General features: G+C 33.8%; 1 protein-coding gene across 1 annotated transcript in view; it reads right to left on the reverse strand.

Moving 5' to 3' along the window:
- LOC148300826 (uncharacterized) overlaps positions 1-22034 on the reverse strand; it is a 63850-nt gene that overhangs the window by 6903 nt on the left and 34913 nt on the right. The window contains exon 5 of the mRNA XM_088274269.1: positions 10354-10504. Coding sequence (XP_088130395.1) covers positions 10354-10504 — 151 coding nt within the window. The remainder of the gene's footprint in view (positions 1-10353; positions 10505-22034) is intronic.

Below are 22034 nucleotides of genomic sequence, written 5' to 3' on the forward strand. Positions count from 1 at the left end.
ATTGCACAGAGACAGTGTTTACCTCCAGATATCCACGACCTCTGGCCACGCTCGGCAGAGCGAGACATGACTACCATTGTCTGTCGGAGGGCTTCGGTAATAACCGGAAGTGTTCGGCTGCACAACAGCACAACACAATGGCGGATTGCGATTCGCAAGAGAGCGCTTGCAGCCGAAATTTGCGCATCAAATGGCGTCATGTGGGTAATAAACACCGCATCGGTGACATGCACTGACCTGTTAAACATACAAGCATGTTTTTCACTTCAAATTGGGTATTTTTCAAACCAAATTGGTCGCCTTACTAATCGAATTGGACGTTTAATAAATCAAATCAGATGTTATATTGTATTTTAATAAAAAGAAAATACAGATTTATTCAAATTAGTATTACATAAACCGTCAGTGTTAATTCCTGCCCACATATTTTATTCTTAAGACAAGCAAGTGCATCAGTCGTCAAGTTGGCAAGCAAGCGCGGCGCACTGACATAGTCTGTGCGAGCGATGTGTACTGGAGTTTTCAGACAAGATTTTCAATACTACTTTGCATCACCTACTACCAAGTACCTACTACTTTGAGAATATTTTTAAAAATTCAATTTTTTTATAAAATACAATATAACACGAAATTTGTTACGTACAACGTCCAATTATATTTGTATCAACGTCCTATTATATTTTTAAGGCGTCCAATTCGGTTTGTAAAACGACCAATTTGAAGTAAAAAACTGTAGATACTACCACATAGTGCCGTGTGATTCATGAGAAAATTAATTGATACGGCAAAAATGTTAAATATCTCATTAAAAATGACAATAAGTTCAATCTTGAAAATAGTTATGTTCGGTCGTAAAATTCTAAAATTCTTATGTACTGCCATCTATCGGATGGTAGCATAATGTATTTAGTACTTCTACTTAACACTAGATGGCGGTCACGTATTAATATTACCATCTGTTGGCGCATAGCGTTACTGATTATATTACGCTACTATCCGATAGTTGGCAGTCAAGCATAACTGCTGCATAACAATATAGCATAACTATACACCCGATTCTTAGAATACAAATGAGATGTTAAGCCCTACAACATAATTTTCTTAAAAGCCATGTAACTTAACGTGAAGTGTGTAAGAGTGGAGCACATGGCCAACACGAGACGTTTCCAAGTCACTCTGTCACGCGCCATCTCCTTGGCTTCCTCCCAGGTCAGTCCGGCGTCTCGAAGTTCCGCTGAGTATAGTCGGTGAATGGTCGTCAGCGGCCTTTCGGGGCGCCGGAATCCTCGGGACCATATAAATAACTTACGATGCATGTTACAGCAAAGTAACGAATGGAACTTCGACTACGAAAAAGCTTTCGACAGCCCGCATAGGTCTTCTCTTTGGAATATCATAGAAGCATATGGAATTCCTGTCAAAATTGTGGCCATTTTCAGGGCGCTTCACACTAACAGCGAATGCTGGGTTAGAATAGATGATGTGTGCAGTGAACCATTTGAGGTCTCTACTGGGGTGAAGCAAGGCTGTGTTCTAGCCCCGTTTCTCTTCATCATCATGTTTGACTTCATCCTACGACATTGATTCTAGTAAGGACATACATACAATGCAGAGAAGCATAGTTTTTAAAGATCCTGAGAGGACAATTCGCTCACCATTCGACTTTTAAACACAGATTTTCCGCAATTAAAAATGTCAACGTGGCTAAAACATGAGTTGTACTCACTAGCCATTCGAAACATAGGAGAACTCCGCACATGATTAAGACAGGTACTCTGAATTTTAATAAAAAATAAGATGAATCGTTCTGTAACTAACCACTTAATGTGGTATTAAGACGAATAGAATCGCTTGAATCAAAATGTGCCAATTATGTCTTCGGATGGTGGTCATCTTATGTGCTTTTACAGTTAATCGACCCACATGTGATAATTTATCGATAGCCATTGACGTGTGATGTATTCTGGTAGCCAAAAATGACCATATGGGATGCGAAAGATGGCCATAACTCTTATTGATCACTTTTTACGAAAAATATGGTATAATACGATAATATTATTACGGTAATGAAACAGTTAGGTTATCGAGAATTGAAAACCATTAAAACAGTAAAAAAACTATATATAATTAGAATCCTAACTGCCCATCAAACCTAATCCCATAGTTTTTCCCTCTACCTCCTTCCCTAAACTCCCTTTTTCCATTGCCTTCCATATTACCATCAATTTAATTTACGTTTATTTTTAATGTTCAAGTACTATCTACCCTCTGATTGCAAACAGCTACATAAGGAATCAAACGTTTTGACTAATATCACTAGTCCGTTTTCATAGGTTGGAAGATATTGTTAGCCCACTGATGTACTTGTATATTTTCTGTACATAAAATTTAAATAAATAATTAAATAAATAATTAAATATATATATATATATATATATATATATATATATATATATATATATATATATATATATATATATATATATATATATATATATATATATATATATATATATATATATATATATATATATATATATATATACACATATATAAAAATAGACTGTTGGAGTCGGCTCTCCTCGTCCACAGGTTGTAGGTCCTTCTATCGTATATCGTAGTCGTACAGGAGAAAGTGACCAACTGACAAAATGTAAAATGTTCAGGAGGGCCATTTAAGTCACTATTACTTGGCAATAAAATAAACATCACTGCAGTTAGTCATTTTTTATACTTCTAATATATTATACTTCCGTGTTTAAAATCCTTTGGAATTTTTTTCAGAGCAATATTAAGCTAGTAAGATATCAAATAGTCAATGATCACGTTTTGTAAAAAATGCACTCGGTCACTTTCTCCTGTATGACAACGATATGTACAACGTCACCTAGACCATGCCTTCAAATCGTGCTATCTTTCTACAACATCCATGAATTCTTTGGTCTTCGTCTAGATGTCTTTCGAGAAAGGACCAAATAATTTCCGATTTGTTTTATTAACGTCCAATTTGATTTGTCAAACGTCCTTTTTGGTTTGTAAAACGTCTAATATAATGTGAAACCTGTATACTTTTTTTACACGGATTCTTGAGGAATAAATGTACCGTGTAAATGGGGGGTTCAGTGTCCTCATTTATGATAAACGTCGAAAGTACTTACTTAAAACCCGTTGCATTATAACGCATAAATATTATTTATAATACATTCTTTAATCTATGCTTTTTGAATAGATAAATAAAATACTTCCGCCAATTTCTATACAATTGATTAATCTATGGAATCAATTATATAAATAAGCCGGTAAATTCAAACACGGAACACGTTTCCATTATGATTATAATTCCATAGAAACCTCTCGGCCATAGAGAAATGACAATAAACATCTTGCCCCGTAATTCGCTGTCAATCTGTGACTGTCCCAATTTTCAATATAACGGAGACGTCATTAGCGTTAGAAACTTTTTCTTTCGTTTACAATGGCGTATTAATAAGCCAATTCTTTTTAATTATCAAATAAATTTATATAAAATTATAAAACGTTGATAGGCACATAAAATATATATATATATATATATATATATATATATATATATATATATATATATATATATATATATATATATATATATATATATATATATATATATATATATATTTATATATATAATATATATATATATATATATATATATATATATATATATATATATTTATATATATATATATATTTATAAATATTTATATACAGCGGAAGCTGAACTGGCAGTATGCAACGCAGTCCTGGTTCCAACACTTATGTATGGAAGTGAAGCATGGAGTTGGCAAAAGAAGCATGAAAGTAGACTGAATGCAGTCGAAATGCGATCTCTCAGTACAGCAAAACTATGGATGTTAGATGTTCGAATATATATTTAAGGAAAGAATGCAAGGGATCAGCATCATCGATGTATGTAGTTGAAAAAAGGAGCAGAGAAAGACCGAGGAAAACTTGGCATAATCAAGTATTTAAAATAGGTGTGGGAATAATCGGCGGGTGTGTATGAGGAGATCGTGAATGTGGAAGAAGCGAAGATTGATTGAAATTCACAGATTGGAGTGGCGTTCTATTCTCTCAGCCTACCACTGCGGTGAAGTGGCGTGATGGTTTGGTAGTAAATTATAAATAAATAAATAAATGGACGCCAAGGATATGGTATGTGAACAGATCCCAGACTACAGGAATTGGTGTAAGTTGGAAAGACACAAAGGAGATAGCTGTTAAGTACAGTTTGAGGACGCCATATGCTCTGTAGGCAGCGGATTCAGACCAAGAAACCCGCGTAAGGCGGCCATCTAATCACATTTGCATATAAAACGACCCAATTTCTAATTAAAATGTGATTCAGTGTCTAGTTTTGAAGCAAAAACACCCATAATATAATGTAATATAATATTAGTGCACTAGATAATGATAAGTTTACTACTTTAGTGCAATTTTTATAGAAACCCATGAGGGATATTAAACTAGACGGTGTTAAAACGGTTCTGGTTTATAACTAACTAACTAACTAACTAACCATCACGCCGCTTCCCCGCAGGGGTAGGCAGAGAGAATAGAGCGCCACACCACTCTGTCCTTGCAAACATTCTTCGCCTCTTCCACGTTCATGCATCTCCTCATACATACCCGCCGATTGTTACGACTCCTAACCTGACCACTTTCAAGTATTTGGCATACCTGATCGTGCCATGTTTTTCTCGGTCTTTCTCTGCTTCTTTTCCCGCTAACATTCGCCTCATAAATTTGTTTTACCGTTCTTTCCTCACTCATTCGTTCTACATGTCCAAACCATCTCAACACACCTTTCTTAATTTTATCGATAATGCTTATCTCAGCTTTGCATTCCTTTCTTATTTCACTATTCGCACATCTATCATACATCGTTTTGTAGCACATTCTTCTGAGAGATCGCATTTCGACTGCATTCAGTCTACTTTCATCCTTCTTTTGCCAACTCCATGTTTCACTTCCATACATTAGAGTTGGAACCAGGACTCCGTTGTGCACTGCCAGTTTAGCTTCCGCTGATAGGTTTTTTTTTATTTGCTATAACTGGTTCTGGTTTATCTAGGTCTTTATAGAATAAATGGCCAATTCGTTAAGAGGGGAGTAGAGGTTCATTAAAGTTTTAACTTTTAACAATTTCCTTAGGATTTATTGATTTGGCGTTTGATTTGTAAAACTCCTTTTAAATAAGAATTAACGATAAATATGGGAGTCGAACACTGCAATATATCGTTCAGAACATTTTTAATTTGTTGCCGACGGATGTTAGAGGTCAAAATAAAATATGCAAAAAAGGCAAAATAAAGGAATGGGTGAATGATCAAGAGTCAATTTTATGAAAATTGTAAAATGTTTATATTCTTAATTTTTCTCTCTTTTTTGTGTGTATATTTGGTAAAAAACAATGAAAAATGTATTAAAAAAGAACTCCACCGACAAGTCACATAAAGTCTCTACATTTTTTTAAAAAATATGTTTAAAATTGTGATTTAGATAAATGTTTACAATTTATGTTAATAAAAAAATGCATTAATTACGAAAATCAAACACTGATTTTCAGAGTCTACTGAATTGTGTTTTATAATTGAAAACACATGCAAATAAAATTTGGGACAATTGTTTCGCCTTGTTACAAGCGAACAATTGTCACAATTTTTATTTTATATGTGACTCCGGAGCCACACTTTGCACATCTATGGTCCAGTGCAAAAAGATGATGACAGATGGTTGTGGATGCTGCGATAGAGACAATTTACATATACGAATAAATCAGCTGTATATAGGCTATGGAGAATATGTTATAGCAGTAACATGTGTCCACAGTTTGTGCATTAACTCGAGTGTTCGTACTGTGCCAACGGTTCACGCGTGACCGGGTCATGTGTAATATGTTCCTATGTTCTAACCGAGATCAAATGTTGGAATAAACATATCGCCCACTCCTTTCAACAACGTTATATACAATATAAAAAAAAACTGTTTTTTCAGGATATCCTTTTTAAAGTTTAAGAATATAATGAAATGTATTAAAAATAAATATCAAGCCACTTATTGAACTTTTTAGTGTACAACAGAGCTTTTTAGGTAAAACCTTAAGGTTTTTTCTCCATTTGAAAAATATTTAGTATATTTAAAAAAATAACTAAGCAATACCTTTTCTTCAAAATGCAAAAATAACGCTTTCTGCCCTGTAGCGGGTAAATATTAAATTAAAAAATATGCTTCATGGGATACAGTACATTTTTTGGACATTCCGAAAACATGCAAAACTGAAAATTAGCGATTTTCGTACATGACGTTGTTGAAAGGAGTGAGATTACTTTCTGAATTTATGATAATAATGGAAAAAAAAAACTTTTTTGACATTTTAAAATACACGAAGAACAATATAGAATTTTGGGTTCTTTTATACCGATATTGAATTTACACGATGTTTTTCTTACAAAATTTTGAGTTTGACCAAATACTTGTTTACAAAATCTGGATTATCTCCAATTACAGGAGTTATTTTCATACTATTTTGTGACATCTCATGAAAGATGAAGAAGAATATGGAAGTCTGGGCATTTACGTGGCTGACGACCGTCATCGGCTGGTTTAAGTGATCACTTTACACACGTGTAACATTCACCAAGTGCACCCATTATTGACAACCACACTACTCAAATTCTTGGAAGTTCTATATATATGAACCAATTTAGAAACCTTGTTCTTGAATCACTAGAACTTCACTAGAGACATGTATTGCTAAGATGAAAATAAGCTTTTTATTGAGCAGAAACTATTATCTTCTATATTATTCTTTTCTTTGATGAGGTGTCAAAAAGTAATATGAAAAATATCTCCTATAATTGGAGATAATCCAGATTTGTGAACAAGTATTTAGACACACTCAAAATGTTGTATTAAAAGTGTTAATATAAACCAGAGGTTCCCAAACTCTTTTATCTCGTAGACCCCTCCTTACCTGATTTTGATTTTTATCAAATTCATCAACTTTAAATGTATTTTTGACAGCCGGTATATATAGTGTTACTCACTTTGAACCACACATGTTAGGTTTTATACATTTATATTTTAAATTCAAATTAAAACATAGACCCCTTGCAAGTTGTCATAGACCCCTGGGGGTCGATATAGACCACTTTGATAATCACTGATATAAACTATAAATACTTGACTTAACAAAAAAAAAAGTACATAAATATATATATATATATATATATATATATATATATATATATATATATATATATATATATATATATATATATATATATATATATATATATATATATATATATATATATATATATATATATATATATATATATATATATATATATATATATATATATATATATATATATATGTATATATATACATAATTAAGTTTTACACAATCAAATGTACACATCATTACACATTCCAGCATTTTTTGCAAGTTCTAATATATCTTTTTTTAATAAATTATTTAAACTAAATTCTACACGGCCAAAATGATTGAAATGTCTATAATTTGCGACGGATATCGAATCCGCAATAACACGGTTGTCAATCAAGACGTTTACCGCTAGACCGCGGAGACTTGTACCGTTTTACCCATTTGGGCGCAATGTAAATATTATATTATCAGCCAATGAATAAAGTAAAGAAATATATTTGCTCAGGCGACACGATTTCCCTTACACGAATTTGTTGACAAAGTTAATTTCTATTTACCAGTGCATTAATGTATCGCTCACTCCTTTCAAGAACGTCATAAATCAAAAATCGTCAATTTTCAGTTGTGCATGTTTTCGGAATGCCCAGAAAATGTACTTTATCCCAGCAAAAGAGGCATATTTTTAACTTAATATTTACCCGCTACAGAGCAAAAAATATTGTTTTTGCATTTTGAAGAAAAATTAGTGTTAAATTATTTTTTTTTAAATATACTAAATATTTTTCAAATGGAGAAAAAACCTTCAGGTTTTACCTAAAAGGACCTGTTGCATAGTAAAAAGTTCAATAAGTGGCTTGATATTTATTTTGAATACATTGTGTTATATTTTTAAACTTTAAAAACGATCTCCTGAAAAAACAAGTTTTTTGATTTATGACGTTCTTGAAAGGAGTGAGCGATATCATAACAGTATGAAAATAGAGAGAAAGCTATATGGTTCCGTTTTTCCCAAGAAAGAACACTCTCCATTCCTCGCCATAACACATCATCCTTCAGTAATTCCTTCTCGGTCCAAACGGCCAGACTATGGAATGAATTACCTCTACGCGTAAACAAATGCACCTTCTCAAGAAACGTCCGAGATATTACAATCTATTATTAGAATCCTACCTTTTTTCCTCTACCTCCTTTCCAAACTCCCTTTTTCTTTTACCTTCCTTATAATTTAATTTATAATATCAATTTGTAATTTATGTTTTTTTATGTTCAAGTACTATCTACCCTCTGATTGCAAACAGCTATATATGGTATCAAACGTTTTGACCAATATCACTAGTCTGTTTTGGATGATTGGAAGAGATATTGCTTTTTACCAATAAGTCCGCCAATGTATAAATTTATTTTGTTTACATGAAGTTAAAAATATATATATTTTTTAATTGAACTTTTAAGAAACGTCTGAGACATTACTATCTATCATTAGAATCCTAACTGTCCATCAAACCTCCTCCCTTAGTTTTTCCCTCTACCTCCTTCCCTAAACTACCTTTTTCCTTTGCCCTCCTTATTATCATCTTTTGTAATTTATGTTTTTTTAAATGTTAAATGATAGTTTGTAATTTATGTTTTTTTATTGTGTAAAAACTAGTACTATCTACCCTCTGATTGCAAACAGCTATATATGGTATCAAGCGATTTGCTCAATATCACTAGTCTGTTTTTGGTTGGTAGGAAGATATTTCTTTTTAGCAGTAAGCCCGCCAATGCACTTATTTATTTTCTGTCCACGAAGTTTAAATAAATAAACAATCATCTATCGTACATCGTTTTATTTAACTGAAATTCACGAGTTCAGGTGAAATAATTTGTTTTTCTGCTGTTTTGTCATTTCATTTTCATTCTAATCACGGATGAGTGAACACGTTGAATGGGTGACAAACTACGTTGAATTATTTGTTTGAAATTACGTGGTATATGATTTTGAATACATCACCTTGTAATATTGTCTATGGCAGTGAACAACATCTACAAGCAAGGTTTTTTATGGACTCTCCCGCGTTCAGTACGCAGGGCTAACAACCTGCTAGGTTTACCAGTGCAGGCAACTTGGATTTGTTTGTTAAGCTTAATTCAATTCAATTTATTCAATAATTAATATATACACTACAAATTAACATTTAAGGCGTAAACATTAAAAAAAAAAACAAATTAAAAAGTAAGCAAGGAGACTCTTGTTAAATGTGTAGAAGAATCCCGCTTCAGAAAACTCCTTCGGACACATCGCTCACTCCTTTCAAGAACGTCATAAATCAAAAATCGTCAATTTTCAGTTGTGCATGTTTTCGGAATGCCCAGAAAATGTACTGTATCCCAGAAAAAGAGCCATATTTTTAACTAAATATTTACCCGCTGCAGGGCAGAAAATGTTGTTTTTGCATTTTGAAGAAAAGGTATTGTTTAATTTTTTTTTAATATAATAAATATTTTTCGAATGGAGAAAATACCTTCAGGTTTTACCTAGAAAGATCTGTTGCACAGTAAAAAGTTCAATAAGTGGCTTGATATTTATTTTTAATACATTGTGTTATATTTTTAAACTTTAAAAACGTTCTCCTGAAAAATCAACTTTTTTGATTTATGACGTTCTTGAAAGGAGTGAGCGACATGGAACAGATCAATTACTCATGACTGAGTAAGTCTATGACAGTAAAAAACATCCACAAGCAAGGTTTTTTGTATAGACTCTCCTGCGTTCAGTACGCAGGGCTAACAACCTGCTAGGTTTTTTTTATTTTTTTATTTTTTTAGATGGGAATTGCATTTATTATTTACCTTGCTTATTATGTTCAAGGTTTATAGATCATTTAGTGGATTTTTGTTTCTTCTAGCTAATTAAATATGTTTTTTTTAATCTGTGTTGGGAACAGGAGGGATAATCTAGTCATGGCCAAACAGGAACTTCTCAGCATTTGCTCATTGCAACCTGCTGAGTTTACCAGTGCAGGCAACTTGGATTTTCTTGTTTGTTAAAGTTTATAACTACTCATGACTGAGTAAGGTATGATAAGTGCCACCACAATGATAAGAACACAAACACACATCAAATTAATGGGGAAAATTATGGGGTATGTGTTGCCACTTACCTAGTATGCTGACGTCTTGCAGGGAAGCAGCATCGCCGCCCTCTTGGAAGGCTGAAGGCTCCTCCGCTATCGATGGGGCAGCCCAGCAACGCAGGCCAGGCCCGGCCCTCCCTCGGCCTTCTACGCGCACTAAGGGTAGATTGGTGCCACCCTGTAACGGAAGATGATAACAAATATGAAATTAGGTAGGTAATTTCAATATTCAAAAAGTCAATATTAAGTCGCAATTTTGTAATTTTTGAATTAACAAATAAGACAGAGAGGATGGAACGCCACACTCTTCTGTCCTGACATACACTCCTCGCTTCCTTCACATTTATACATCTAGTCACATATGCCCTCCGATTACGCAGACTTTTGACACCACCAGATTTTAGGTTCTGATTGATCTGATGGTGCCAAGTCTTTTTCGGCCGTCCTCGTTCTATTCATTCACTGACATTCACCACATATATTTTCTTAGGCATTCTCTCGTTACCCATTCATCCCCATATCCTAGTAATACTTATTTATAATAAACCGTAGTCGAAATAACATCATTTTCTACTACCTTAGTATATAAGAGAATCATCAATATTTTTTTCTTTAAACCCTTATCCGCACCCCAATGGTGCATAAGGCACTGCATCATATTTATATGCAGTGTAATCGTGATCGTTAACACATGAAGGAAAGGTGATTAGCCCTCCGCTTCAGGTACCAGTCCAGGGTAAAATTGAATAAATATAAGAGCGGAAAAATCACTTTAGTTTGATGTTTATTTGACCCCCCCCTGGGAATCGAACGCGGGACCAACGGGACGGTAGCCGAGCGTGTTGACCATTACACTGCGGAGCCGGACTAAAACACTAATAAAAGCTTTTAAAAAAAGGACACACTGTATATAATTGATTGTTTTCTCTTCTGTAATAACTCATATCATACAAATGAGCAGTGGTCTGTCTTGCCTCCATACAATTGGTCGTCAATCACCATTTCGGTGTAGGAAATATGACGATGACGTCACAAGTGTTGATAATATGATATAATAAAGCCCCATCTGTCAGCCGATGGACCAATCAACTCGCGCGTGTCGTCGTTTAGCGCCCACGGGGGCCAATGGCATCGGCCGATTTGAAAACGTTCCAAAATTTGAAATGCATTCTAGAATATTTTCAAATTTTATTTTCTTTTTCTGACAGCTGAGTGACAGTTATGTATTTAAGAGGTTGTGCAATGTTTTTTAGGAGATTTTTCAAGTATGCGATGTTTATATTAACTAACTAACCATCACGCCGCTTCCCAGCAGACGAATGCAGATTCAATAGAATGCCACACCAATCTGTCGATGCAAATATTCTTATACTCTTTCAAATTCACGCATCTCCTCACACATATCGCTCACTCCTTTCAACAACGTCATATATCAAAAATCGTAATTTTTCAATTGTGCATATTTTCGGAATGCCCAGAAAATTTACTATATCCCAGCAAAAGCGGCATATTTTTAACTTAATATTTACCCGCTATAAGGCAGAAAGTGTTCTATTTGCATTTTGAGGAAAAGGTATTGTTTAATTTTTTTAAAATATAATAAATATTTTGCAAATGGAGAAAAAACCTTCAGGTTTAACCTAAAAAGATCTGTTGCACAGTAAAAAGTTCAATAAGTGGCTTGATATTTATGTTTAATACATAGTATTATATTTTTAAACTTTAAAAACATTCTCCTGAAAAATCAAGTTTTTTGATTTATGAAGTTCTTGAAAGGAGTGGGCGATATGTGAAAGTCCGCGCTTAAACGTAACATCTTCATCATAAATGATTTTAAGTCTAAATAAAGGAATGGGTAAATGATCAAGAGTTAATTTTATGAAAATTGTAAAATAGTTTATATTCTTAATTTTTTCTCTTTTTTAGTGTAAATTCAACTAACACAATTAACATTGTGTGTGTAATTAAATGGTTAAAAACAATAAAAATTGTATGTAAAAAGAACTCAACCGACAAGACACACAAGGTGGCTTGGTGGGTCTCTGCATTTTTTTAATAATATGTTTAAAATTGTTCTTTAAATAAATGTATACAATTTATGTTAGTAAAAAAATATTTTAAAATATAAAATATGGTTTGGACATGTGGAGCGTATGAGCGAAGAAAGAACGGTTAAACAAATTTATGGAGCGAATGTAGTTGGAAAAAGAAGCAGAGGACGACCGAGGAAAACTTGGCACAATCAGGTATGTCAAATACTTGAAAGCGGCCGGGTCAGGAGTCGTAATAATCGTCGGGTATGTATGAGGAGATGCATGAATGTAAAAGAGGCAAAGAATGTTTGCAAAGACAGAGTGGTGTGGCGTTCGATTCTCTCTGCCTACCCCTGCGGGGAAGCGGCGTGATGGTTAGTTAGTTAAAAAATATTTTAAAAAAATAGTCAGGAATTCTAGCTTGTAAAATTGTTACGTTTTGGTGCGATTTAATGATTTCATATTGGTTTAACACAGGATTGGTCACGTTTTGTCGCAACTTTAATTAAGATTTCGATAGAGTACAGGAAACAGAACAGATTTGCGTTCAAAGGATTTTTTGTGCAATGTTGGAAATGTAACTTTTTGGTGAGGACCTCTACATATTTATTTATTTTTTATTTATTTATTTAATATAGTTACATTTTTAAGTACAGCATAATACAATTTCTAAACATTTATACATATCGTGAGCGATCGTCCTTTCATGAACGTCATAAATCAAAAATCGTCAATTTTCAGTTGTGCATGTTTTCGGAATGCACAGAAAATGTACCTACTATATCCCAGCAAAAGCGGCATATTTTTAGCTGAATATTTACCCGCTACAGGGCAGAAAGTGTTATTTTTACATATTGAAGAAAAGGTATTGTTTAATAATTTTTTTAAAGATACTAAATATTTTTCAAATGGAGAAAAAACCTTCAAGTTTTACCTAAAAAGATCTGTTGCACAGTAAAAAGTTCAATAAGTGGCTTGATATTTATTTTTAAAACATTGTGTTATATTTTTAAACTTTAAAAACGTTCTCCTGAAAAATATAGTTTTTTGATTTATGACGTTCTTGAAAGGAGTGAGCGATATGGCAAACTTATAGTTTTAGATTCGCTGTGCCTCTCCAAAAAAGAGACTGAGCTCTTGTGCTTGGAGAGGGACTTACACTCAAGGTTTAATGTTTTATATAATTAATGGTACAATAGTTTTTTTTATATGATACATACTGGCCGATTATTACGACTACTGTTATGAGAAACCCAATTATGAACATAGGTAATTATGTGTACCATAAATAAAAATAATCAAATAAACAAAAGTATTCAATACAAATGGCGTGTGACATGTCAAAATTGTAACTGTCAAGATAGTCGGAAATGTCACTTGAACTGCGCTGACACGTGGGCGAGTGGTTGTGGATAGTTTATCCTCGTTACATGGGTACTGGGTTCGACACCCGGCTGATTGCATCTTCACTGGAGTGGGTGAGGCGAAACCAATCAGAGGGCTGTCAATAGGTTGTCGGGAAAATTCTGTCGAATCAGATAAAGTCGACTAATTTTCGTTTTTGTCCGCCTCCGCAGTGTAATGGTCAGCACGCTCGGCTACCGTTCTGGAGGTCCCGGGTTCGATTCCCAGGGGGGGTCAAATAAATGTAAGTGATTTTTCACTCTAATATCTATTCAATATTTCCTGAAGCGGAGGGCTGATCACCTTTCCTTCATGTATTTACGATCAAGATAACACTGCGTTAATATGATGCAGTACCGTAGGCACCATTGAGGTGCGGATGAGGGTTTGAATGAATGAATGTATTTTTTTTAACTTTCCGTATGTGTATTTTTTTAATGAATTATGCCCAGGACACATATTACAATAATTATTTGATAAAACATTTTGAGTGTGTCCAAATACTTGTTCACAAATCTGGATTATCTCCAATTAGGAGTTTTTTTTTTGACATCTCAACATAGATGAAGAAGAATATGAAAGTCTGGGCTTATTAAAATTTGAGATAATCCAGATTTATAACCAAGTATTTGGACACACTCAAAACGTTGTACAAAAAAGATATTTTAAACACCTATTATTTTTTTTGTAAAATAAATAAATTAAAAAAAAATATTAATATTTTTGTTTTTTTTTAAATTATTTACAAACATATTTCAATATTATGCTATTTCTGTGATCCTAAGCGGCTCATTATTAGAAATAGGTATCAAATTGTGGCAGAGTGGGTTCGAACCTAGAAACTCTGACTCAAGAGTCCGCGACACTAACCGCGGGACCACAGCCCGACACAAACATGTTATTATATTAACTAAAAAGATAATTTAAAACCCTTTGTAAAACATATAAGTAAGTGTTTGTATTTACCGGAAATATAATTTGGAGATTAAAAGTAGTACGCTAGCGTGACGTCACGACTCCCTAATTACTCCGCGTTGAATCTTTCCCATCTCGCAAATGAAATTTTAATTGAATATTTAGTTAAAGAGCTGACTCAAATTGATGGTAGCCTTCAACAATGTAGCGAGTGTTTCAGAATAAACACTTTTATTGAGTGTGGAAAGGGCGAGAGCTCACTCCTTTCAACAACGTCATAAGATATATTATATCAACAATCGTCAATTTTCAGTTGTGCATGTTTTCGGAATGCCCAGAAAATGTACTATATCCAAGCAAAAGCGGCATATTTTTAACTTAATATTTACCAGCTACAGGGCAGAAAGTGTTTTTTTTTTATTCATTTAATATATTTACATTTTTATTTATAACATAATACATTTGAATCATTTATACATATGGAGAACTTTTATATTTCGATTCGCTGTGCCTCTCCATAAAAGAGTCTGTGCTCTTGTGCTTGGAAAGGGACTTACACTCGTGGTTTAATGTTATATAATAAAAGATATAATAGTTTTTTTTTATATAGTTTTTTAAGATTTAAATGTATAGAGCTTTAATTTTTTCCTTAAGGATTTTTATATTATCTAATTTTTTTATTTCTTTGGGGAGTTAATTGAAATGTTTGATTGCCAAATATTTGAAATTTTGTTGAAATTGCTTGGTGTTGCATTTTGGAGTAGAAAAATCGTTTGAGAATCTCGATGATAATTTTTTTGTTGATAAAGTGTTGTTTTTGCATTTTGAAGAAAGGTATTGTTTAATTCTTTTTTTTAAATAAACTATATATTTTTTCAAATGGAGAAAAAACCTTCAGGTTTTACCTAAAAAGATCTGCAGCCCAGTAAAAAGTTCAATAAGTGGCTTGATATTTATTTTTAACACATTTTATTATATTCTTAAACTTTAAAAACGATATCCTGAAAAGTCGAGTTTTTTTATATGTCGCTCACTCCTTTCAAGAACGTCATAAATCAAAAAACTTGATTTTTCAGGAGAACGTTTTTAAAGTTTAAAAATATAATACAATGTATTAAAAATAAATATCAAGCCACTTATTGAACTTTTTACTGTGCAACAGATCTTTTTAGGTAAAACCTGAAGGTTTTTTCTCCATTTGAAAATATTTAGTATATTTAAATAAATCATTAAACAATACCTTTTCTTCAAATTCGAAAACAACACTCTCCGTCCTGTAGCGGGTAAATATTACGTTTAAAATATGCATTTTTTGCTGGGAAAAAGTACATTTTCTGGGCATTCCGAAAACATGCACAACTGAAAATTTACGATTTTTGATTTATGACGTTCTTGAAAGGAGTGAGCGATATGTGAGATGAGAGCTCTCTTATTTTCTTAGGTTTTTATACAGAGCAATGATATGAAATATGCATGATCTAACATCTTGAAACAATCATGTGTGTTTGAATTGTAACATGCAACATTTCCCTTTGTAATGTGATACTCGCGAAAAATGCGAATCATCTCTTGAAAAAGAGATGCCAAGATGGTAGGATTCCAGCGAATCCAATATCAATTTTCAGAATTCCTTAAAAATGTAGGACACTTTCCCCAAATTGAGGGAAAACAATGTCCCGACTCCCCACAAATTTCCCCCATAATTATCCCGTGGATAAATAAACAAGTATATTATTTCGAGAAATAAAAATACTTTGTGTTCTGATCCACTCACATTTTTATTAACCAACTAGTTTCGGCAACAACCTGTTGCCCTCTTCCGAAGGTTGTTGCCGAAACTAGTTGGTTAATAAAAATGTGAGCGGATCAGAACACAAAGTATTTTTATTTCTCGAAATAATATATCAATATGATATATTATTAAAAAAATACATTTAGGATTTTTTACGGAGTGTGTGGATGTTTTTGGTAAGGGGATGTAATTGAGTATTTTAATGTTTTTGATGTTTTAGAATTTAATGAACCCTGATGATGACAAGGTTCTTGTCGAAACCGGTAGGTTAAAAAGTGTACTAATAATAAAAAAAAAAGTGGTTAAAACGAAATTGTTTGATTTTTCAAAGTTTATAAAATGTGCCACAAAGTATCTGCGAAAAACATTCAAGAAATAAAAGCTATATTCTTGTTGTCATATTTTCTAAATGAGACAGATTGGTGTGGCGTACTATTCTCTCTGCCTAGCCCTGCGGGAAGCTGCGTGACGGTTAGTAAGTTGGTTAGTTCTGTAACCTTAGCACACGCATCTCCCGTCTGAGTGATGGGAACTGTGGAGAGTTCGATGGCCTCGTGGGTGACAATTACCGAAGGAACACCCTGTAGCGGTGCAGCGTTCCACTTGATTAGCAGCGGGATCTAATGTTTTACTACTGCCAACAGCATACACCACAGCTTCTCAAACTTTTCCTTCACCAGGACCACTTGTCATTTTTTTGCTATCCATACACACCCTGGCTAGCTAATATTGAATTTTCTTTCACCTACATATCGCTCACTCCTTTCAACAACGTCATATATAAAAAAACTTGATTTTTCAGGAGATCGTTTTTAAATTTTAAGAATTTAATAAAATGCATTAAAAATAAATATCAAGCAAATTATTGAACTTTTTACTGTGCAACAGATCATTTTAGGTAAAACCTGAAGGTTTTTTCTCCATTTGAAAAATATTTAGTTTATTTAAAAAAATCATTAAAAAATATCTTTTCTTCAAATAAAAAAAAACAACACTTTAAATATTAAGTTAAAAATATGCAGCTTTTGCTGGGATATAGTACATTTTCTGGGCATTCTGAAAACATGCACAACTGACGATTTTTGATATATGACGTTGTTGAAAGGAGTGAGCGATATGTGATTTTGACAGTTGACACGGTACTGTTTACCTCGAAAAATTAAACAATTTGTGCAAAGTTTCTGGTACATAACTGGACAAATGTTATTCATCGCACGATCCATTGATACTGGTATGAAAACATGTAAAAAATTGCATATAAACGTTACACATTACAAATCCATGTATGGCAATGCAATCTGAAATATCTGCAAATAATGGTAAGGCGTTATGTTAGGTCAGTACTTCTTTACAGATTGGAATCATGGACCATCAAGATCAGCATTATGATACGATTAGAGGCATTCCAATTGTGCCTTCATCGTAGAACGCGTTCCATGGACCGATATGGTAAGCAATGCAAATGTGCTCCAAAGAGCAAGAGTAGAAAGACAGTTGCTGACTGATATCAAGGTCCGGAAGGTGTCCTATCTGGGGCATGTGCTGAGAGGAGAGAATCACGAGCTATTGCACCTTATAGAGGGTCGACGAGGTGTGGGCTGAAGACAGATTTCTGAGATTGGACGGGGATCAGGACCCTGTTTAGAGCTGCCCAAGACAAGGACAATTACTCTCAAATGATAGTCGACGTCAGGAGAACCTGACATGACACGCACAGATGAAGATACGCATTGCAAAATAACTGGAATTTCATTTATTGTTTCGGCATTAACTTTGTGGTAAGACATGTTACAATGATTAAAGAAAACACTTCGTTTACAGAGTTATTATACAGACCTGAATGATGGAAGTTTAACTTCTGAAACATGTAGTCTATAATAAAACTCAAGTGGTAAAAAACGAAGTGTTTTCTTTAATCATTGTAAATGGAATTTCAAAAAAAAATATAACATTTTCATTCACAGGAGTATGTCGAGGTCTTGCGAAATTGGATCGTCCTTCGAGTTTTCAAAATCGGTAACACTCTAATTTCATCGTCACTATCACTAACTTCCAAGTCTTATCTTAGGGGTCTACATGGTATGGACCACTTTGGGAAACTGTGGCGTACAGTAACCCATAACTATTAGGTCATTCGGAGAACAATGCAATGCGTGGTATACACATACGCTGTAAATGCAGCAATACCGTATGTAATATCAGGGCGAGCGCGGAAGATGGAATGCACGCTCATAATTTCAACAATATTCACATGAACTGCACTCCTACAAAAGACTTGCGAGGTAATAGTTCCAAGTATAAGGTAGGAATAGGTAAGAATGCATATTATCAATATTTTTAATATATAAAGCATTTACTTTCTGGTCAGCCATTTTTACGATACTTTTAATATTTTTACAAAAATGTCAGTAATATTGGTATATAACCAATCGAGATGTACCCGTCTCTTCGTCAGGACAATCACTACAACAGCATGCAAACTTCCATCTTCTGGTCTAAATATAAACATAGTAAACTCAACTGGTAAAAAACAAGTGTTTTTTTTCATCATGTCTTACCACAAAGTGATTGCCGAAACAATAAATAAAAAAATATTAGAATGTAAAATTACTAATATTTATTTTTACCCCCCAAATAGGAATCGAACCCGGGACCTCTAGCACGGTAACCAAACACGTTAACCGCGGAGGCGGACTAAAATATTAAACTGTATATATTTACATTGCACATATAAACCTTTATACTGTAAATTGTTATTGTATCTATTGTATGTAAAGCATATACAGTGAAACCTCTATCTATCGTTTCTAAAGGGACCTACTAAAATAAACCATGAATGCGGGAAAACAATGGATGCGGGATTAAAAAGTCAATACACAAGAAGATACAATCGAGTAAGAATACCGTCGTCCCAATCTGCATACCAATGGTTAGGTTAAAATTCTAAGAAGAATACAAATTTTAGATGCAAATAAATGTATTTATTTAACAGAACCAAAAAAAGATTCAAGTTTCTTGCATTCGAAATAATCTTTGATGGATATTTGTTTGTGACTGTTTTATTTCCATAAATGAATAGTATATTTTGGGCTTTGCAAATGTTATTTCGGCATCAGTTATTGAATGTGCGTAGTAGAAAGCTTTTAATTTTTAAAAGAGTGTGCATGCTTCTGAAAATAAAAGTACAGGCAGCGGCTACTCTTCATCAATATCGACCTCTGCTGTATCTGTCAACCTTAAGTCACACAAGATTTATATAGTTTCTATACCACACGTTGGAATATTGTCGTCAATTGTAACAAATTTGAGAAGAATGCCAAAAAAACAGTCAAAATATGTCAAATGTGCGGCGTGATTCAAACGATAAATGCGGAAAAATGGTAGATAGAAACGATCGATGCGATGTATCTTGTACGAAATGAATTCGGGATAGAAGAATTAAACGACACATCCGGGAAAACGATTATTCGAGGAACGATAAATAGAGATTTCACTATAATCTAAAAATTAAAAAACCCAATAATAATAAAATTAAAATAAAACTAAAATTGTATTAACATGTAAGTATTTCGGCTCAACACAGGCCATGCCTAAAGACCCGTTACACATATAAAAGAAATGTATGTATCTATGAAATAAATAAATAAATAAATAATGAGTGATTATAAGATTATTTCATAAACCATGTTATTAATCTCTAATTAAAGTATGATCTGTATTATTTAAGATAATAACACATGGCGTTATCAGATTCTCTATGGACGCCCACACCATCTTCCAACTGACACACTCTATTAATCACAATGTTTGTGGTAGAGTGGGTTGCCTTTCTGCCCACGTATTCCAAAATTGGAAGATAGTTACCAGGATCTCAAACAAAATCAGAACATTTTGTTAATTAATTTTATTTTTAGGAATTCATCTGAGAATAAAGCGATTGATGATTGACCTCAGTCGGGATCAGCTCTCCTCTACCTCAGGTTGTAGGTCCTTATATCATGGACAGCAGCACCTAGGCCACGCCTTCGAATCATGTTTTCTTTCTGCAGCATCCATGAATTCTTTATTTTAACATCCATGAATTCTTTAGTCTTCCTCTAGATGTATTTCGAGGAAGATCCACGGCGAACGCCTGGTTCACAATATGATCAGGTTCTCCGCGTCTTATGTGCCCAAACCATCTCAATTGCCTTTCCTCTACCTTACTATTGATGTCAGTTACTCCCAGGCCACGAATCCGTGAACTCTTTATTTTGTCTCCAAGGGACACTCGAGCTGCCCATCTAAGCATTCGTGTTTCAGCAGTTTCTAGTTGCCTAGAGTAGGTGTTATATATAGTCCAGCATTCGGAGTCATAGAAGAGTTTCGGTCTGACAATGTTTTGGAAGACTTTTCCCTTTCTACATCTGCTTTGAACCATCCATCCTTACGTATTAGTGACCTTTGATATTTAAAGGAGTCGTATTACAGTATTGCTTCTCTATTTCATTGTATTGGGAGGATGGCAGCGGTAGATACATATACTCCGTCTTGTCTTTGCTGAGTTGTCCTCCAAAATTCTTCTCCACCTTTCCGGACCATGTTACAGCCAGGCTTCTACGAATGCGTCAACTCTTTATTTTGTCTCTAAGGGACTTTCCAGCTGACCATCGAGGCATTCACATTTCAGCAGTTTCTAGTTGCCGAGAGTGTGTGTTATTCATTGTCCAGCATTACTATCAGTGCCTGTTACAGCCAGGCTTCCACGAATGCGTTAACTCTTTATGTTATCTCCAAGCGACACTCTGCTAACCATCTAAGCAATCGCATTTCAACAGTATCTAGTTGATCACCTTCTCGACCTTTCCAGACTATGTTACACCCATGTTTCCACAAATGCGTGAACTCTTTACTTTGTCTCTAAGGGGCATATGTGTCTTGTCTATTTGATTCATACATTGTATTTTTAGGTTATTTATCGACTAGCCATGTTATTGGTTGATTAATGGGTTTATTCGAGGGAATGGGGGGTACGATGTTGGACTGTTCGGAGCCGGTGATGTCATGGGACGCCATGCGGGACACGTGATGACGTGGTGATGTCACATCTAGTACTATACTGGGGACTTGAGAATATAGACGAAACTGGCCTCGTGAAATAATCACTAATCCCATATATAATAGAAAAAAATAAGACAAATTTTAAGTTACAAAGAGTAAGCAGGAATAAAATATGGGTATCAAGACATGACCATTGTTTTGAACTGGTAAGCAAATGTTTTGACGCAGTTATTTCTTTCGGAAATTCATTTACAACATTTTGAATGTGTCCAAATACTTGTTCACAAATCTGGATTATCTTCAATTAGGAGTTATTTTTGATATTTTTTTAGCATTTTAATATAGATGAAGAAGAATATAAAAGTATGGGCATTTACGGGGCTTAGGACCGTCATAGGCTAGATTACACGTGTAACATTCACAAATTCTACTAAGGAATTAATACTTTGAATCCAATGGATCGAGAGTAAATGACATAAAAATTGTTAAACAGCTTTTTTGTGTGCAAATTATGTTAAAATAAA

Source organism: Brachycentrus maculatus, unplaced genomic scaffold (assembly GCF_059751285.1).
Source record: "Brachycentrus maculatus isolate JH-2025_06_01 unplaced genomic scaffold, ASM5975128v1 h1tg000653l, whole genome shotgun sequence".
Taxonomy (NCBI): domain Eukaryota; kingdom Metazoa; phylum Arthropoda; class Insecta; order Trichoptera; family Brachycentridae; genus Brachycentrus; species Brachycentrus maculatus.